Raw genomic sequence first — 21,274 nt, forward strand, 5'->3', positions numbered from 1 at the left:
GCAAATGGAAAAAGTCAAGGGCCAGTTTCAAAAGCACTCGATACACACTCCAGGAGTGATGCATTAGACTACAGCAAAGGGTATATATATAATTCTCATAATTAGAGCAAAGATCATAATTACAATAATGTATGGATGTATACATATTTTGACCCAAGCAATGTTGCTCCGTATCTGTACATTTCACACACATACCATCAGCGTCAGGGTCGATGCTGGCCTGGTTCTGAAGCTGCTCCAGCAGACCCTGTGCCCGTCTGAGGGCTTCAGAGCCTGGCAGGACCCTCTGCAGGTAGTCCATCAGCCTGTGGAGGCAGGGGTAGTGTGGAGGCTCCTGGAAGTCCTCTGGACACTGGTCCAGCCAGGCACGCAGGATAGAGGCCAAGGCACTAAAGAGAGGGAGGGAGGGAGAGAAGTCAGGACAACTGGTACTGACAGAGAGAGGGAGAGACAGGTGAGAGGAGAGACAGAGGGACAGACAGGTGAGAGGAGAGACAGAGGGACAGACAGGTGAGAGGACAGACAGGTGATAGGACAGACAGGTGAGAGGACAGACAGACAGAGGGACAGACAGGTGAGAGGATAGACAGGTGAGAGGACAGACAGGTGAGAGGATAGACAGAGGGACAGACAGGTGAGAGGAGAGACAGAGGGACAGACAGAGGGACAGACAGGTGAGAGGAGAGACAGAGGGACAGACAGAGGGACAGACAGGTGAGAGGAGAGACAGAGGGACAGACAGGTGAGAGGACAGACAGAGGGACAGACAGGTGAGAGGAGAGACAGAGGGACAGACAGGTGAGAGGAGAGACAGAGGGACAGACAGGTGAGAGGAGAAACAGAGGGACAGACAGGTGAGAGGACAGACAGGTGAGAGGACAGACAGAGGGACAGACAGGTGAGAGGACAGACAGGTGAGAGGATAGACAGAGGGACAGACATGCGAGAGGAGACAGAGGGACAGACAGGTGAGAGGAGAAACAGAGGGACAGACAGGTGAGAGGACAGACAGAGGGACAGACAGGTGAGAGGACAGACAGAGGGACAGACAGAGGGACAAACAGGTGAGAGGACAGACAGGTGAGAGGATAGACAGAGGGACAGACAGGTGAGAGGAGGGACAGACAGAGGGACAGACAGGTGAGAGGAGAAACAGAGGGACAGACAGGTGAGAGGACAGACAGAGGGACAGACAGGTGAGAGGACAGACAGAGGGACAAACAGGTGAGAGGACATACAGGTGAGAGGACAGACAGAGGGACATACAGGTGAGAGGACAGACAGAGGGACAGACAGGTGAGATGACAGACAGAGGGACAGACAGGTGAGAGGAGAGACAGAGGGACAGACAGGTGAGAGGACAGACAGAGGGACAGACAGGTGAGAGGAGAAACAGAGGGACAGACAGGTGAGAGGAGAGACAGAGGGACAGACAGGTGAGAGGAGAAACAGAGGGACAGACAGGTGAGAGGACAGACAGAGGGACAGACAGGTGAGAGGACATACAGGTGAGAGGACAGACAGGTGAGAGGATAGACAGAGGGACATACATGCGAGAGGAGACAGAGGGACAGACAGGTGAGAGGAGAAACAGAGGGACAGACAGGTGAGAGGACAGACAGAGGGACAGACAGGTGAGAGGACAGACAGAGGGACAGACAGAGGGACAAACAGGTGAGAGGACAGACAGGTGAGAGGATACAGAGGGACAGACAGAGGGACAGACAGGTGAGAGAAGAAACAGAGGGACAGACAGGTGAGAGGACAGACAGAGGGACAGACAGGTGATCGGACATGCAGAGGGACAAACAGGTGAGAGGACAGACAGAGGGACAAACAGGTGAGAGGACATACAGGTGAGAGGACAGACAGAGGGACATACAGGTGAGGACACACAGAGGGACAGACAGGTGAGAGGACAGACAGAGGGACAGACAGGTGAGATGACAGACAGAGGGACAGACAGGTGAGAGGACAGACAGAGGGACAGACAGGTGAGAAGACAGACAGAGGGACAGACAGGTGAGAGGACAGACAGGTGAGAGGACAGACAGGTGAGAGGACAGACGGGTGAGAGGACAGACAGAGGGACAGCCAGGTGAGAGGACAGACAGGTGAGAGGACAGACAGAGGGACAGCCAGGTGAGAGGACAGACAGAGGGACAGCCAGGTGAGAGGACAGACAGAGGGATAGACAGGTGAGAGGACAGACAGGTGAGAGGACAGACTCCCCCCACATGTATTTAGCTTGACATTGGACGATAAAGCTAGCTAAAGGAAGATGTTTCTATTGGACAGAGTGGGGGAAAGGATAGTGAGAAGGTTCAGAAGTCTTACTTCCTAATAGCTCCTTTGGTTTCAGACCCTCTGCATTTCTCCGTCTCTCCTTCTCTTGCCTCCACACTTGTACTTCCATACCTGTGAGAAAATGAGGCGAAAACGTGTTCCAACAAATATAGCAATTTCAAATGCGATTAAGTGTGTGTGCCTAAGGCTCCCACACTAATAAATTACCTCTGTGCAGCAGATGTATTGTCGGTAGGTGTAAATTAATCAAATGTGGACGCAGCCTGATCTATTCCAAACTGCTTTTATCCAAAACAAGCTTTGATTCACTTCGAGTTATTCTAATTAATTTCTCCCTCGAATGGGAACTGAAACTCCCTCAAAGCGAACACTGACATATAGGTTATTTTCGTGTTTTTACTTGATTTGAAAGTTTATATTGTTCACGTGTTGCAAGAACGTTTTATGACCCTAAAGCACCAGAAAACCCATTAAACCTTGCTTAATGTAAGTCTTCAAACTAACATCAGGTCGATCTGAAAATGGGGCCATTTTCTTTGCACTCCTGGAAAAGGTTGCCTCTTTTGGAGACACAAGGGGCGGTATCCACAAGGAATGGATTGCACGGTGCTAATTGCACCCTTACTTATAATTCATTATGAATTGAAAATGGGGGACCCTGAGGTAAACAAGACGAAAGTCTTTCTCTGGTCTGCATCCCCTTAACAATTGTGTGTATTGAGCCGTACTGTAATTGTACCCATTCTGCAATCTGTTAATAAAATTTTCAATCAATCAATCATAATGAATTGTAAGTAAGGGTGCAATTAGCACCGTGCAATACATTCTTTGTGGATCCCGCCCAAGGTCTTTGCCCTGAGCGCATCAGAGCAGGAGACGTCCTCGTTCCGTCCTACCTGTCTAGCAGCAGCTTCAGTACGGTCGGTGTGCCGGCGAAGGCCCTGTATGTGGACAGGAAGATGGAGGTGTAGGTGAGGTCATTGTCTCCGAATGCCGTCAGCAACGTCTCCACCAGCCGCTCCAGTGTTCCGGCCCGGATGCTCCGGATCTTGCAGGTCTCCAGCTGGCTCACTGTGTGGCCAGGAGGCAGCCGGTCCCCCTCCGCCTGGACACACACACACGCGGGACGTTTTACACCGCTGGACCAAACTGAACCGAACTGTACTACACTGTACTCGAGCCTCTCTTTCCAGGCCCTAGATGCACGCGATTACATATTCACCATTGTGTCAGAGAGTGGACCGAAACTATTATCAACTTCATTGCGCTGACCTAGTTTCTCATCCACCAATTCAGAGTAGGTTTTGAGATCTTCCTGAGGAACGGCTGGAGTTGGACAATGTGAGAGAGTCGCACGTCTCGTAGGAATGGAACCAATGGTGAGAAAGTGATGATGGGAAGAGATGCAGGAAAACCATGAGGGACAAAGGGCCTCCTATATTTAATTCTTATTTAAGCAGATGTGTCCGACTATTGTGTCTACACAGGGAGAGAGAGAGAGAGAGAGAGAGAGAGAACGATAGGGAATGAAAAGGGAGAGAGAACGATAGGGAACAAAGAGGGAGTGGGAGAATAAAAGGAGAAGAAGAGGGGGTATAGAGAGGGAGAGAGACCTTGGTGCAGTTAGCACGCTACAACAGGAAACGCTCCAATCTGCTTTTAATCACAGCGTTCCCCTCCTCCACCCGTCCTCTGGCTGAGACAGACAGAAAGGAGGACAGTGGAGCCAAGTTCTCCCACCACTCTGCTCTCTGATAACAACCCAGTACACACCAGGAATATGCTGACTTCACTAATCACTTCTAGATTACCTACTGTACACTGCTATGTGCATCGAGAGAGAGAGAGAGAGAGAGAGAGAGAGAGAGAGAGAGAAGTCAGTCACACACACGGACAGACTCAGGGTTTTCCCCCTGCATAATAAACATTTAGGCCCACCCGATGTGCCTTTTCTGACTAAACTAAACAAAGAATTTGTCAAACAAATTATATTGTATAGCATCGAGTTCCAAACGTTTGTTTTCCTTTTTGAAAGGGCTCCAGAGAGGGTTCATATGGCGTTCTGTTTGTTCCTAAAAGTTGTTACGTAACCTACAGGAGTCCTCCACCACCCCCTGTTCGCTACACAAAAGCCACCTCACTTTACCACACAAGCCTCTTCAAAAAACTGAGGCAAAATCCTGAGTTTGCAGACTGGATATTCCACCACTGGTATCCTGCAACTGCTCACTAGCATACACACACACACACACACACACACACAATATGCTGACCTCTCTATCTAACGGCCTGACTACTGTACTGTAGACACACACACACACACACACACTCTGTTAGCCTTGTATTGATAAAAGTGACAGATAAATAAAAGTTGCAGATGCTCGTTCTTGCTTTTCTTGTACAATGGACCTATCTCAAACCCTGCCCCTTTTCTTGATCCTCCAATCACAGCTGTCGCTTACCGAGGAAGTCCGAGGTAAGCGACAGCTGTGATTGGAGGATCAAGAAAAGAGGGCAGGGTTTGAGATAGGTCCATTGTACTATACAGTGTACACTGGAAATAAACTCACTTAAACTGAAACTGTGGCTACATAAGACATACGACAAACACATTGTATAAGTAGTAGTGAGGGAAAGGGCTGTGCCCAATTAAAGAAACCATTAGTCTAATCAACTTATCCAATAATTTGTTTAATCAAATGAATCTGTTCCAATTGGTTTCCCACACATGGTGTGTCCCGTGAACTAATTAAATCATGTGATCTGACCTCTCTACATCTGGTGTTAATCAAAGACCAATAAATATCTGTGATTATTATTATTATTATTATTATTATTATTATTATTATTATTATTATTATTATTATTATTATTATTATTATTATGCTACCTGGTGCAAATACATTTGAAAACCATTATGTGACAGACTGACTACAAACATCTTTGTCGACTAAAAAAAAATGATAAACTGAATAATTGGCTAATAAGGTTGGTAATCTGTGCAATGGACCATATTCACACGTTGGCCATTTTGCTCTTATGTCATGCTCGGGTTTGGATTCCCGGCCTGAGCATGACATCAGAAGCTAAATGAGCGCTGTGTGAATGTGATCAGGCCTTGGTGCAGGAGGATGTTGTTGTTGCTCTGTTTCTTCCTTCCGTGGCAGGCGGCCACATGGAAACAACAGAGATACAAAACAAACAACATCCTGATTTCATATGCAGGCTAAAGAGTTGACTAAAGCCCATCCATCACATATCTCACTTATACATTAATTGATACTTTGTTTGTGTTTAGCCTATAAGAGTATGTGTTTCAAAACTTTAATGAACTCTGATGTCCATTCATATGCAACCAGATAAAGCAAATGATATTAATCTTCCCCGTTATCACACAAATCACAATATTCCATCAAATACAGAGGACCAGCACTTTGGAATACCAGTCCCCTCTCTATCAAAACCAACCTGTCCATCACTGTCAGTTTAATATGAAAAAAACACCTGTGTCAGAATTAATGGGCTCAGTATGTGTTGTTTGTGTGTTTATGTTATTATTATAATTTTTTTAAATCTCATGTTAAGGAAACAACTATTCATGGTATTATAGGATAAATTGTAACATATAGGGACATTTTTACTATAAGCCCTTTGGGGTTTCTAACCTCTCCTGCACAAACCCTGCTGTGTCTGTTTTTATCATGTCCTTTGTGCTAATACATAAATTAACTAAATTAATTAAGGGTGGAAATTGAGAAGTAGAAGAAGAAGAAGAAATAAGAAGAAGAAGAAAAAATAGTTTTGTTGGCAGTGAGGAAAGTCAGGAAATCACATGCTTTGGCTAAACAGTCCAGCTCTGGTGAAACCGTTGATTTTCAGCAGCAGGCTCTGGGTGTTGTCTAAACTGAAAGAATCACGGCTCAAATGTTAAAACAACAGCCCTAGCGTTGTTACAATGAAACGAGACGCCCCATGACTAAAGGTAGCGGTTAGCATCAAACAATAGAGTGGGATTTCTCTGTTAAAAGTCTGCTGACTGCACATACAGTACTAGTAGAGACAGATATATATTTCATTATCCCAGAGGGAAATTCAAGCATTACAGCAGCTATAAAAAAAAAAGAGCAGTCCCTTCACACCACAACAGAAGTACAGATAAGACAACAAATAGGATTTCTAAGGCCTGCCACCACATAAAAAAAATACAATACGAGTTGAACTACACACAGTGTATTCTCGCTGGTGGTCCAGTGTAGGACTGCATAATAACTATCATCATTTATAGCTGCAATTTACAATACAGAATCCATTTCACTTGGCAGAAAACGTACAATCTTACTCTCACATTAACCTTTCGATGGGGAGAGCATAGGTCACTTTCCCATGAATCATTTTCATTACAGCGGAGCTACTCCAGCACTTTGATTAGAAAAGCCTCCTTCCTCTCAAGGTGAACTACATTTCACTGCGATTCTGTGGTTGGGAGATCGGTGTGGTCCACTTACCCCCAGCCACCTCGCCCCCTTGTTGGCAGCCTGCTGGATCTGAACCCTCTTCAGAGTCACGTTGTAGATGGCTCCATCCTCCACTTCCTCACCCCAGTCCTGAACCGAGCTCTGCAGGGAGGAGGAACATCGGGGCTGTTAGTACCCACACAGTACAGGACACAACAGAAGAGGATGATATGGAGTAGGGTAGAATATATGAGAAGAGGACGTAATATAGAATAGAATAAAGGAGAAGGAAGTACGCCAAGCTGTGTAGAGGAAGACCAGTGCTGTTGATGGGGGCTGTCTTAAATACTTCGAAGCTTCGTTCGATGGGCATGGGATTCTAATATGAAAATAAATTTTGATTATTAAAAAACATACGATATATATATACATTTTTTTGCAAAATCAACTCTGCCTCTCTTTGTTAATTACAACAAGCAATGCTGTTTGTTATTTAAGATGAGGTCGGACTCGGCACTGACAGATTTGTGTTCATTGTGCTGCTTTTATAAAGCCTCAAATGACGGCTTACAATATTTCATGAAAGCAAAGTGTTGTTTGTTTGTCTAAGATTTAAAAAGGTTTAAACTTTACAGCACTGACAAAGTTGAACAAAGTGCTGTACAAGTCCCACAACATTAAAAAGAAAAAAATATTAAAAGAAAATTATATATATAATTTCTCTTTTCTTTTTTATCTCGAAGCTTTGAATTAAAATCGAATCTCGGTCCCGAAGCTTCGAATTCCAAAAAGAAAATTCTACGGTCAGCCCTAATGGGGACAGAGTGAATATATTCTAGAAACAAGGAGGAATGAAGGGGTTAACTGCTGTAGCAAGTCTCTATCTGAAAGGTAGTTCAACAGAATGGATAAGAAGGAGAGATTATTTTAATGATGATTGTTTGATGAACATGAGAAATAGAGGGACAAGCTAGAGAAATACACAGTACACACATGCCCATGAACACAAACACACATGTTAACGTAACTTATTGTGAGGACTTTCTATTGTTTTAACAGAACCCTTACCCTAACCTTACCCCCTGCCTAGACAATGACTAACCCAAACCATCACCATATCCTTATAAACACACAGATGAACCCGGGAAAGGTAGACGTGCAGTGAGTGAGGGAATGAAACAGCCTTTCCCAACCCCCCACTCTCCAGCAGCTGCCCAGGCTTCCCTCTCTCCCTCCTCTTTCCCTCCCATGCCTCCTCTTTCTTCTACAGCTGAGGTCAGACCTGGAGTGGCGTACTGGAGCTCAGGAGAGCTGGAGCGAAGGGCCTGAGAGAGAGAACGAGAGAGCTCTCCTGAAAACCTAACATAACAAAACATCTGATATCTGCGTCAGTCCCTCTGTGTATTTACGCGTTTCACTCCGTTGAGTTTACGTGTCTTCTTACTTGATACGCGGCGGTATTTCACTGCGCGAGCCAAGAGTTCCTGATGGAAAGTCTCTGTTTGAGCTCAGAGAAAATGATACGTCTCTGCAAGCACACTTGAGCTTGTGGAGCTCTGTAACTACTATTATAAACCGCCAGAACTGCATCACACGCACAGACACACAAACAAGCACAGCGGAGATCAAGCGTTCAATCAACATGTAGTAGTTGTGCTCAGTCTGGGAGCTCAAGTGCCAGGGAATCCATACAGTACTCTGACAACAGAGACGAGATCATTTAATCCCATAAATAGAGACTCTAGGGGACACATAAACCTTAGCCAATCCACATCTCTTTCTCTCTCTCTCTCACACGTCTAACCACAACACACGCCATGGCCAAGTCCACACACAGACCACAGCCAAGTCCACTCTCCTCTCCTTCCAGTTAAACAGCTCAATAGCAAAGTCCACTTTCTCTCTCGCCCTCCAAATTGCGGGGACGCCAGCTGGGGGTCAGAGGTCAGAGCTAGCCGTTAACAGGCTCAATGGCTGGTCCTGAAGGCCAGTGGCACTGGCACTCAGCCGTGACTGTGAGGCTGCGTGGTAGTGGGGGTGTTTGGGGTTCGAACACAATGTGAGGGGGCGAAGAAGCCCACCCTAAACAAGCACAGGCACCGATATAAACACTGAGGTGGCAGAGAGAGAGACATGAGAAGGGGGCCCCCTTACCACAGAGAAAGAGGAGTTTAACTGAATATGGCAGATACAATGAGCCAGCATGTATTTCCCATCCGTTTCCTGTACACTGCTGCCTGCCTGGTTGTGTCTACCCTGCCGGCCATGTTTTTTCTGTCTTTGTCGTCCTCCTAGCTGTCTGTCTGCCTGTCCCCTACCCTGTATGTCCCAGCTACCTGCCTCTCAGTTTGTAAAACTGTCTATCCACCCAGGCCTCTCAGTTTGTAAAACGGTCTATCCACCCAGGCCCCCGAGCCTGGATGCCATCTCTCTCCCACCCGGGCTGCTGCTGGCTGGCCCAGGGAGGGATAAATACATCAGTCCATGAGTCATGCAGTCCACACACTCCAAAAACAATAGCAGGAGGTCTGTCCGCTGGCCCGCTAGGGCTGCTGAGTCCACAGTCTGCACACACAAGAGCCCACTCTTTGTCAGGGGGACAGGGAGAGAAATGTTTTTCAGAGCAGGGTTTTGTGGACCAAGTTTGGGGCTTATGGTGAACCAAAGGAACCTGCATTCTGGGGAGGTGTGAAAGAGATCCAAAACAGTTGGTCTGTCAGGAATATTGACACCCAGTAAAAAGGGGGGGAAAGAATATCCAGTTGTGTGCGTAATGTTACATCTAATAGAGAGAAGCCCGTTAGGAACCTCCTTAGATAGAGCGGTCTGTGTGACTGTGTGAATAGAGATGAGTGAGTTCACAGCGTGGCATCATATCAAATGACCCCCAACCAAGATGTAAACAGGAGATGAACTGTTTACTCTCTGCACGTTCAGACTGAACACACAGCTAGGATCCATCGGAGAGATGCTGGCGAAAAGTGAAGGGAGGAGGAGGAGACTTGGGAGGACAGCGAGAAAACTGGATGTTTGGGGGTACAATTCGTACCCAGTCTCCTATACCGCCCCCCCCGCCCCCAGGGCTCTTCAGAAAGCGCTAGAGGCTGTGTGTGAAAACAATACAACACCGAAGATAACAACAGCAGTGTTAAATCGTTGGCGCTGATCTGTTTGGCTTTTGTGTTTTCCTTGCCCAGACGCCCCGTAGAGAGGGATCGCCTCGGGGGCTTCGCCAATTGTTCCCTCTCACAGTTTCACTCCGAGCTGCCAGACAAAAGTTCTCATTTCCAAATATCCTGGGAAACTAACGGATCGCCGGGATCGTATTCTCGCTGAGGAGCTGAGGTCTAGGCTATATTTTGAGCAAAACCCCGGCGCGTCACAGAACGAGTACAACAATTAAAATACAATGTTAAAATGTATCCCCCGCACCCCCCCCGCCCTCTTTCCCTTTATCCGCTACTTTCCCAGCCTGACGCCCCCCACCCCCTCTCTCCCTTTCACCAAGCTGACTGCAAACCGCAAAATCAACAACAGTCTACTAACTACAGCATGGGTGGAAAAAAGGAAACTTTTTTACCATCTTAGCTTTCCAGGCGAATTTCATGGTCAGCGTTTCCCTCATGATCCGGGGACAGCAGCATCAGAACTCGGTATAAGTCCACCAAGAAGGCCAGAAATGGTTTTTTAGTTCCCTTGGTCAAACCTCTTCTCCTTCACTACACACACTTTACAACCCGTTAGAGTCGTGTTGTGTGCGCGGTCGTCCCCCCTCTCTTCCAACTTCAATCCATCCGCCTCCTCTCTCTTTCAGTAAACTCCCTCTCTGGTGTGAATGGCCCAACTCCTCCCATTACCCACCACCCCCCAATCCCCCTCCTTCTCCATTTCCTTCGAATTTGGAGTAGGGGATATCTGCAGAGCCGCAAGCCCAACGTCTGGGCGGGGCTTCGTGGCTTGGACTAGGTTTGACTGGGCGTGGGCGGGGCGTCGTGGCTTGTACCTTGTTTTGCACTACTGCGCATGCGGATGATGGGGGGGGGGGCTCTCTCTCTCTCTGCATCGGTTACACCTAGGGTGTTTTCGTTTCGTTTTCAGGATGAGTTTCGCTTTTCCAGGTCGCAACGTAGTGGCAGCCGAGTTAGACATTCGTTTTGCAACCTGAGCACTTTCGTTTTGCCTCCTGAGCACAGTGATGTAGTACAATGCCAAAGCAGTAGGTGGCAGTAGGTGGCGAACATGAAGGCAATTTTCAACCAATCAGAACTTGAATGTGCCAATACACTTCCTGCAAAAAATATCAACAAGCCGCCATCTTTAAATGCCTCCGTGTAGCACTTATTTTTCAGCAAAGAAATAGCCATTTATTGCAATAAAAGTGCAATAAACAAAACGGATACATTCACTGTGTGTTCTTCCTCTCATTTGTTGATGAAACTAACATCAACACAATTGATCACCAAGAGCGGATAGTTTAGTCTCATAAAAAGATTGCAGATGTTGTTAGCTACATGCTAACGTGAATGGAATATGCCAGTATAACAGTATAGCATTGTGGCTAGCAGCTAACGTTAGCTCACGTTAGTTAGCCAGCCAGCACAAACTGATGATATCAGGAGCTATCAGTAGCTAGATAACATTAGAGACAACGCCTCATGTATTAAACAAAAGTGAATAGATGACTGGGCCATTTTGTTTAATGCTTGTTATGTTGAAAGAGGGGCTCTGAGCTAACAGGGTCTGGTAGCTAGGTAGCTACGGTAGGTAGCTAACATTAGCTCACGTTAGCCAGCCAGCACAAAACTGATGATATAAGGAGCTATCAGTAGCTAGATAACATTAGAGACAACGCCTCATGTATTAAACAAAAGTGAATAGATGACTGGGCCATTTTGTTTAATGCTTGTTATGTTGAAAGAGGAGCTCTGAGCTGCTCATGCAATCGACTCTTGCGTGGCTGCTGGTTTGTTGACATGCATGTTGGGAGGCGGAGGATTTGGCCTTGGTCTCTACTGCGCATGGGCATTGGGCAAAACGGCTCCGCGCAGATTACACGACACGTTGTCGGCGAGTTTTAGCGTTTTTCCAAAACGGAAACACAATTTCAGCGTTGTCAGTAGGGCAACGCGTTTTCCTGCCAAAACAGCATTTCTATTTAACAGGGACATATTCATTCAGCAACAAAACGAAAACAGAAACACCTAGTCTAACCATGGCCAAAGTTTGTGTCTGGGGTGCACAGGGTAAAACAATTAGATTTTAGAATATTTCAGATAATGAAATTAAATGTTTATCATCAACTATCTAGTTAGTATTTATAGGTACATTGAGTCCATCCTCACCTCCATCACACTATGGTACGCTGCAGCCAATGTTGGGGGACCCTGATGAGCCCCCCCCCCCCCCTCATCCGCATGCGCAGTAGTGCAAAACAAGGTACAAGTCTACGACGCCCCGCCCACGCACAGTCAAACCTAGTCCAAGCCACGATGCCCGCCTCAAACCTAGTCCAAGCCACGAAGCCCCGCCCAGACGTTGGGCTTGCAGCTCTGCAGATATCCCCTATTGGGAATTTGCGCCACTCTGATTGATTGATTGATTGATTGAAAAGTTTATTAACAGATTGCAGAATGGGTACAGTACAGCTCAATACATACAATTGTTAAGGGGATGCAGACCAGAGAAAGACTTTCGTCTTGTTTACATCAGGGTCCCCCATTTTTAATTCATCATATTCAATTCATCATGAGAACACTGTATGCGTGACACAATCGGTCATACATTGAAAACATTACAACAATAATTTCATGAGTCAAAAGAACATGTGCGTAATAATACGACGCGGCAGTAGCGTTCTTGTGCGCAAAAGCAGCTGTGGCCACATTGTCCGAGCGTGGGACTACACCACCAGGAAGGTTGTAGATGCTGCCACTACTGTGCATTGTTTATTTCAGAATAGGAGAATTGGCTTTGTGTAAGAATGGTCAACACTGTTCCCCTGTCTGAGTGGCTTTTAACACGTAGTCAGACATCCCACACTTTAGGGGAATACATGAATCAAACCTCAGAGCTAGTGAGAGTTCTGTAAGCTTCTTCTGATGGAATAATGAATCACATGAAATGCGAGCAACTGTAGGCTAATAATTGCTCATGGCCATTGTAAGGCCACTGACCGAATGACAATGACTAACATCATTAAGCCATAAACTACACCAGTCCTGGAGAAATGTTTAGGGACAATGGAGCCCTCTTGATCCCTATTGTGTTTTATCTCTGGGTGTGTGTGTGTGTGTGTGTGTGTGTGTGTGTGTGTGTGTGTGTGTGTGTGTGTGTGTGTGTGTGTGTGTGTGTGTGAGAGCTTGATGCACGTCACATGCCACCCTCTCCCCCATAACTCCAGCCATAGCATTCCCACGTCATGCACAGCGTCACTGTCTGTCACACACCCCTCACTCTGAGGCACAGACCACCGTGTCTTGGCGTCACTGCACCCATCTTCCCAGCATGGACAGCTCTCACAGCGGTCACAGGGTTCAGGATGCTCTACCTAGAGAGCCAGGGAGCCCTGCTGTGTGTGTGGGTGTGGGTTCATGCACACGTGCATTGGTGCATGCCTGCCTGTGTGTATTATGTATCTGTGTGTGCCTGTGCTGATTGTACATCTGGTGGTCTCACTGTTTCAGGATAACTGGCTGTATATCTGCTGGTCTGACTGTTTCAGGATAACTGGCTGTATATCTGCTGGTCTGACTGTTTCAGGATAACTGGCTGGCTGTATATCTGCTGGTCTGACTGTTTCAGGATAACTGGCTGTATATCTGCTGGTCTGACTGTTTCAGGATAACTGGCTGTATATCTGCTGGTCTGACTGTTTCAGGATAACTGGCTGTATATCTGCTGGTCTGACTGTTTCAGGATAACTGGCTGTATATCTGCTGGTCTGACTGTTTCAGGATAACTGGCTGTATATCGGCTGGTCTGACTGTTTCAGGCTAACTGGCTGGCTGTATATCTGCTGGTCTGACTGTTTCAGGATAACTGTCTGGCTGTATATCGGCTGGTCTGACTGTTTCAGGCTAACTGGCTGGCTGTATATCTGCTGGTCTGACTGTTTCAGGCTAACTGGCTGGCTGTATATCTGCTGGTCTGACTGTTTCAGGATAACTGGCTGTATATCTGCTGGTCTGATTGTTTCAGGATAACTGGCTGGCTGTATATCTGCTGGTCTGACTGTTTCAGGATAACTGGCTGTATATCTGCTGGTCTGACTGTTTCAGGATAACTGGCTGGCTGTATATCTGCTGGTCTGACTGTTTCAGGATAACTGGCTGTATATCTGCTGGTCTGACTGTTTCAGGATAACTGGCTGTATATCTGCTGGTCTCACTGTTTCAGGATAACTGGCTGTATATCTGCTGGTCTGACTGTTTCAGGATAACTGGCTGTATATCTGCTGGTCTGACTGTTTCAGGATAACTGGCTGGCTGTATATCTGCTGGTCTGACTGTTTCAGGATAACTGGCTGGCTGTATATCTGCTGGTCTGACTGTTTCAGGATAACTGGCTGTATATCGGCTGGTCTGACTGTTTCAGGATAACTGGCTGTATATCTGCTGGTCTGACTGTTTCAGGCTAACTGGCTGGCTGTATATGTGGCTGTGCTTCAGGCTTGCTAGGATCAGTTCCCAGGCTGGGCTGCCCTGGTGTCTGCACGGGTCTCCAGGGCTCTGGGAAGCCCAAGGGGGGCAGTGGGAAGGTTGTGACCCCCAGAGACCCCCCAGCTCTGACCTCGGGGGATTGGTGTGTTGATCTCACATGGGAGTGATGTCATCTCTCAGCGCAAACAAGACATCTGACAAATGTGACAGCCAGTGCTCCAGTCTTATTGATGGATGAGCACACACACGTGCATGTATGCACACGCACGCACACACACACACACACACGCACGCACGCACGCACGCACGCACGCACGCACACACACACACACACACACACACACACACACACACACACACACACACACACACACACACACACACACACACACACACACACACACACACACACACACACACACACACACAACACACACACGCACGCACGCACGCACGCACACACACACACACACAGCAGATGGTAGCAGGACCTTGTTTTTGAAAGTCAACTTTGATTTAACTTAACTGTGTGTATTGCATCAGGTCTTAATGACTATAGTTAGTCTGTTATCATTTGCTTAATAGTTATTTAAAATATTAATTTGATGTTAATGTAACAGGTCTGCAGAGTGTGCCTTGACATGGCCTGACTAATTATCCTACGGCTAAGCCTCCAATTCTTCCTCACTGCATCAAATATCTGGTAGATGAAAAAAAAAAGTGATTGAATTGACATCATGTCATTATGAAAGACTGTAGTCTGACCTGGTGAAGCCTTGAGAAGGGCAGCACCCCTACAGCTCCCTCTCTCAATGAACCATTGTTCCGGAGACTGATTGCATATTTAGGCCTAGGAAAGCCCTTGATAAGCATAACAGCATTTTTCGTAAGGGTTCCTGCCGTAAATGAAATCCCCAAAACCCTCTCCCTTGTTTCATGAGCCCAAAGCAGGGAGCTAACCGTTCAGAGAGAAGAGGGGACAAAAACAGGAGGAGTGCTGCTGCCTGTGCTGTTATTGCACCACTGTGGGGAAAAACGCACATTCCAGGAAATCTCCCACTTCCTGCCTCCAGCCTCCCGACTCCAGCCAGGCTACTGTCCTCATACCTGACTGGCTGGGGAGCCTCGCTGGCCTGGAGCTAGCATGGTCATAAAGCTACACAGAAAAGAGGAGGGTATAGGAGAGGAGATGGAGATGAGAGGAGAGGAGAGGAGAGGAGAGGAGAGGAGAGGAGAGGAGAGGAGAGGAGAGGAGAGGAGAGGAGAGGAGAGGAGGGTATAGGAGAGGAGAGGAGAGGAGAGGAGAGGAGAGGAGAGGAGAGGAGAGGAGAGGAGAGGAGAGGAGAGGAGAGGAGAGGAGAGGAGAGGAGAGGAGAGGAGGGTATAGGAGAGGAGATGGAAAGAGGAGAATATGGAAACGAGGAGTTAAGAGAGGAGAAGAGAAGAAAAGGGAAGAGAATAGAAAATATTAGATGAGAGGTGGGGTTGGGAGAGGAGAGGGATGAGAGCAGATATGAACAGAAGATAAAACAGGAGAGGAGAGTTTAGGAAAGAAGGAGAGATGAGAGTTTAGGAGGGAAGAGGAGAAGAGAGGAGAGAACAGGAGAGGAGGGGAGAGGAGAGGAGATACAACAGAGGGGAGAGGGAACAAAGCAGAGAGAAGCAGAGGCGACTGACTAAACGGCACAACAACTCTATAGAGATCTCACTACAGACAAAGCTATAGGAGAATATTAGACACAGACAATAAGAGAGACAGTAAAAGACACACAGACAGACACTAACTAAAGAGTTCTACTGTACATCGGACACACACACACACAGTGGACAGCGAATGTGATGGTTCATAGATAGCCTGTCTAGGTTCTTTACAGCGGGATAAGAGGGTCATGTGTCAGACAGAGAAAGTGTTTGTGTGTGTGTGTGTGTGTGTATGCCTCTGGGCATGCGTGCATGTGTGTGTGAGTAACAGGGAGTTCAAAGTACAGACAGAATCTGCCAGAGGACAGCACGATAACAGCACCATCTGTGGCTGGTTTCCAGAGAGAGAATGATTTCATATTTGACATCAGGCTGGAAAGAGACACAGAGGACTGGTAGTGACTGGAGCCAACGTCTCCGCTGGAAATACGTTGCATAACATGAAATATTAGGAAAAGGGTTTCCCTGCTGCTAGCATCGTTGGACAAACTGTCTGTCTCTAAGATACTTATACAAGTGCACAGCACACGCACACGCACACGCACACACACACACACACACAAACACACACACACACACACGCATACATGCACACACGTGCATACATATACACACCCACATGCACACAAACAAATGCATGCATACATGCACACACACATAAATACACATGCACACACACAGATGCCATACCCCAATCACTACTGTGTGTACAAATTGTGTTCCATTTACTGTTTGTAGCTGCTTCTTAACCTCCCATGTGTGTACGTGTGTGTGTGTGTGTGTGTGTGTGTGTGTGTGTGTGTGTGTGTGTATGTGTGTGTGTGTGTGCGCGTGCAAATGTGCGTGCGAACGTGGGAGACAATAGGTCATACATGCGCACTATACCTGCCTATGTATGCACTTATGAATGTGCATGCATGTCTGTGTATACAAGGTTTACATGTACTTGGCGTGTAATAATGAACGAGGGTCAGTGTTTGTTTAGTGTGGTTTGTGGGTTTGTGTTTCTTACGCATGCTGGCCAGTAGGGGGCAGAATCTATAAACCACTCCCGTTTGTCCAGAGTCAGCACTGTGGCCTCTCTGCCGGGCCTGGCCAGTATTAACCAGTATGTTGTACTGATGGAGTGACAGCACGTTGGGGAGTCAGGTTTATGCCACTGGGTGATGATCAGCCATAACTATAAAACATAGAGCTAGTATCAAGGTCATCTCTCAAGGACACGGAAGCAGTGGCTGATGATGCATTCACTCTTCGCCAGTCACTGGCTTCTCTCACATCAGACTCCAAGTATATACACGCTATTTAACCTTTATGTAACCAGCCAGGTTGACATAGAACAATCTGTTAATATGTACAATGGTGGTAAAAAAATAAAATAAAGCCATAGAAGGGAAAGAGAAGGAGCAGGAGGTTAAAAAGGAATGAATACTGAACAAAGGCAACAAGATGACTGGAATATAGATAGTCTTAGGGCAATAAAACAAAATAATAGATGCACACACAGACACTCAGGCAAACACACATGCTCACACAACTTATACACACACGCACGCACGCACGCCGTCGCACGCACGCACACACGCACGCACGCACGCACACACACACACACACACACACACACACACACACACACACACACACATTACTCCCCTCTCTCTCTCTGTTCCTTGGTCTATTGGGTCTTTTGTTCACATATATTAAAGGGCTCATATTTTGCTTTATTTTTCACTATTTGGGTAATTTTACACAATTCCTGTGAGTCTATGGAACACATCTGTAAGTTTTTTTCCCAATAAAATTCAAGTACTTTGGTGCACCACTTTCTGCCCTAGCAAAGTCCAAGCTGTTTTTGGTCACCCACCTGCACTGGCAGATACCTTTGGTGGCTTTGGCAATGTAAACGTATGTTTCCCATGTCAATAAAGCCCATTTGAATTGAATTGAATTGAATTGAAAATTGAGAGAGAGAGAGAGAGAGAGAGAGAGAGAGAGAGAGAGAGAGAGAGAGAGAGAGAGAGAGAGGCTCTCACATCAGCAGCCTGGCCAATTTGTGTGTGCGTGTCTCTGTGTTTTCATGTGTGTCTGTGTGTGTGTGCTGACGCATGGTTCTGTGGGACTAATTAATTTTGCCGCGGGGGGCATAATCCCACGGGACAATGCATTGGTAACTTGTCACGCATGACAAGATATAGCCCTGTGAATATTATTGCACAGATCAGAATACGGGCGTGGGAGTGTGCGCTATGATATTTTGCAACAGGTTGACAGTGCTCTCTTGACAGAGAGAGAGAGACGTAAGCTCCCTCTCTCTCAATGCAGTGCGCTCCGAGACTCTGTATGAGCCTCTCTCTCCCTCTCTCTATCTGTCTCTCCCTCTCTCTCTCTCTCCCTCTCTCTCTCTCTTTTTCTCTCTTTTGAGGAAGTGCTGACTGACAAGGAAACCGCTTCCGCATTATTTCCACTCGCTCCGTTTTGATGATAATTTCAACGTATCACAGTTGATTGTGGGCGGGCGGTGGCAGATCAGCACCTACTTACGTAGGAGAGCGAGTCAATTCTGAATGGCTTGGTTCAGTGGGGGAGGTTCTTGTCTGAGCTGAACTGAAGAAACGGGACTGGCTAGAGATTTCACATCTAGTCAGTGTTGGTACAACCCCACATTGCTAGAAAACAATGCAAACCACTGGAAAAGGCCACTTATAAGATAGGGGACCTTCTGTGAGGGCTGGGTGCGTTATTTTTTTTCGTAGCCGCATTTTGCGGAGACGCTCTCTGATTGGCCACTTCATGTGACATGTGCGCCCAATCGTGTGACGCCTGTTTCTACACCGGTTAAGCTTAGGCACTCTTTCGAAGTTGGTTAAGGTTAGAGTTTGTCTTAGAGCAGGGCGATAGAACACCAGCCCTGATTCCAAACTCTAACCTTAACCAACTTTGAAAGAGTCGCCTAAGCTTAACCAGTGATAAACTAGGCGTTAGGTAGTTTGCAGGCTGTTAGACCCGGAAATGGGCAAAGACACAGCTCGTCACGCGATTGGGCGCACATGTCAGTGGCCAATCAGAGAGCGTCAGTCAGTGGCCAATCAGAGAGCGTCTCCGCAAAATGCGGCTACGAAAAAAAATAACGCGGGCTGGGTAAACACTGCACGCTTCCCACGAGGGGGTGTGCCGAACAGTCTGCTTCACGCACCTGAGAGGAGTTTGCAATCAGCTCGTATGAGAGTACAAGTATTGCAGACTCCCTTCCACTCGTTGCCAGGTCGTCTCTGTACACTACCACCTATCGCCGTTTCCTGGAGTGGGTCATCATCTTCGCTCTCTAGACTTCCACGGGAGGATCCCTATGTTCCCACTTCAGATGTCGTGCCATTCCGTTGCTACCATCTACCGCCGCGTCTCTGGGGTGAGACGTCGTGCCATCTACTGCCCTACTCTCTCTCCGTGGGCCTCGTTCCTGGTGTGAGACATCGTCATCGCTCTCAATGTTTCCACGAGAGGATTCCTATGTTCTCACTCCTTTTTCGTGGGTCCCGTTTGCTGAGTTGCACGTCGGCAGTGTTCTGTGGTGTGAGGCATCGTCATCGCTCTCTATGCTTCCACGGGAGGATGCCTATGTTCTCACTCCTTTTTCATGGACCCCTGTTTGCTGTGTTGCCCGTCGGCAAGTGTTCTGGTGAGTCTGAACAGGACCAGACTCAGAACTTTCATTTCATTCATGGACTCTAGAAGATTCACCTGTGTATTTTGAGTTCTCCCTTAAAGGGACAGTGCCGCTTTTTTGTTGTGAATAAATTATGCCCTTGTTTTGGCTAACTCTGATTACGTGTCTGTGTCGTGCAATTGGGGTCGCATATACAATCCCTAACACCTTTAAGGACTTCTTCTCCTCTTCTCCCCTCTCCCCCCCTCTTCTCTTCTCTCCTCTTATCCTCTTCTCTTATGTCATGTCTGCTACCCCTCTGATCAATTGTTCTGGTTGTTATGCTCTCCCTCCCTCTCTGTCTGTCTCTCTCTCTCTCTGTCTCTCTCTCTCTCTCTCTCTCTCTCTCTCTCTCTCTCTCTCTCTCTCTCTGTCTCTCTCTCTCTCTCTCTCTGGAGGGATGACATCACCAGTGTTGCCAGTAAACTACAGTCACTCTACACTCATAATAGACCTGGATCCCTCCTCCACACTCAATGCTGGATGACCACCAACACTGCAGAGAGCCTGGATAGATACTAACTTTACTTTTACACTTTACACTAGTATGTGGTATTCACTTTACATAGTATATTCCAATCATTGATCCAAATGTAAACAAATGGGTGGCCCCACCACCAAAAATAAGAAATAAGAATGGATGTTTCCAATCTCTGTGATATATCCAGATGAAACTCAAGAATGTACGTGAATATACCCCACATCTATTTGGAAATGAGTCATTACAGGATTTGGCAATTGGGAGGGGGGGAGTCTGATCAGCTCAGACTTCACAAAACTACAACAAATACATGACGTGATAATAACCACAGACAGCAGCAGGTCCCAGATCAGCCTTTACCGCGCCGCTATGGGTCAGTTGGTCTGAACTGCTGCTTCAACAAAACAAGGATAATCTCATCTGGAATTAGGATGAGTCAGTTCATGTCAACCACAGGCAGTTTGGAGTGTTCCTGTATTTAGGGGTGTTACGGTAAATTCTGGTAGTCCCATGCACCCCCCCCCCCTTTGTGGGCCTCAGCCGTGACCCCCTGGCTCTAAGCCCTCGCTAAGCCAGGCCTGTACCGTGGTCTGGCCCTCTGTCTGGATCTGTTCTGATGACAGAGGGACCATCTGTTCACTAATATATAGTATTGTATGTTGTCACAGATACAACAGCATCAACAACAACAACAACAACAACAACAGCAACAACAGCAATAGCAACAACAGCAACTACTACAACAACAACAACAACAACAACAACAACAGCGGTTATGACCACAACACACCAAATCCTAATAGCATCACATCATAAACATCACAATTACTACAACATACATACAATACATACATATGACACAGAACAAATACATTCGGCCTACAGGACGTGTTTATGCCGCTCACTGGCATTCTGTTAGTGTTAACATCATTTGTGAAGTACACACAGTGGAGGAACTGAAACCACAACA

General features: G+C 46.8%; 1 protein-coding gene across 2 annotated transcripts in view; it reads right to left on the bottom strand.

Moving 5' to 3' along the window:
• Nucleotides 1–21,274, bottom strand: part of rgl1 (ral guanine nucleotide dissociation stimulator-like 1) — a 66,998-nt gene that overhangs the window by 17,823 nt on the left and 27,901 nt on the right. Inside the window, exons 1-5 of one of the 2 annotated variants that reach the window (XM_084309174.1) lie at nucleotides 10,342–10,525; nucleotides 6,813–6,923; nucleotides 3,204–3,412; nucleotides 2,338–2,418; nucleotides 196–389 (exon numbers count right to left, since the gene is read on the bottom strand). In XM_084309174.1, coding sequence (XP_084165300.1) covers nucleotides 196–389; nucleotides 2,338–2,418; nucleotides 3,204–3,412; nucleotides 6,813–6,923; nucleotides 10,342–10,386 — 640 coding nt within the window. In that variant the 5' untranslated portion in view covers nucleotides 10,387–10,525. Of the gene's footprint in view, nucleotides 1–195; nucleotides 390–2,337; nucleotides 2,419–3,203; nucleotides 3,413–6,812; nucleotides 6,924–10,341; nucleotides 10,526–21,274 lie in introns of those variants that run through there. The other variant, XM_084309175.1, reaches the window with a different exon arrangement.

This window comes from Notolepis coatsorum (genome assembly GCF_963971535.1).
Source record: "Notolepis coatsorum genome assembly, chromosome: 2".
Taxonomy (NCBI): domain Eukaryota; kingdom Metazoa; phylum Chordata; class Actinopteri; order Aulopiformes; family Paralepididae; genus Notolepis; species Notolepis coatsorum.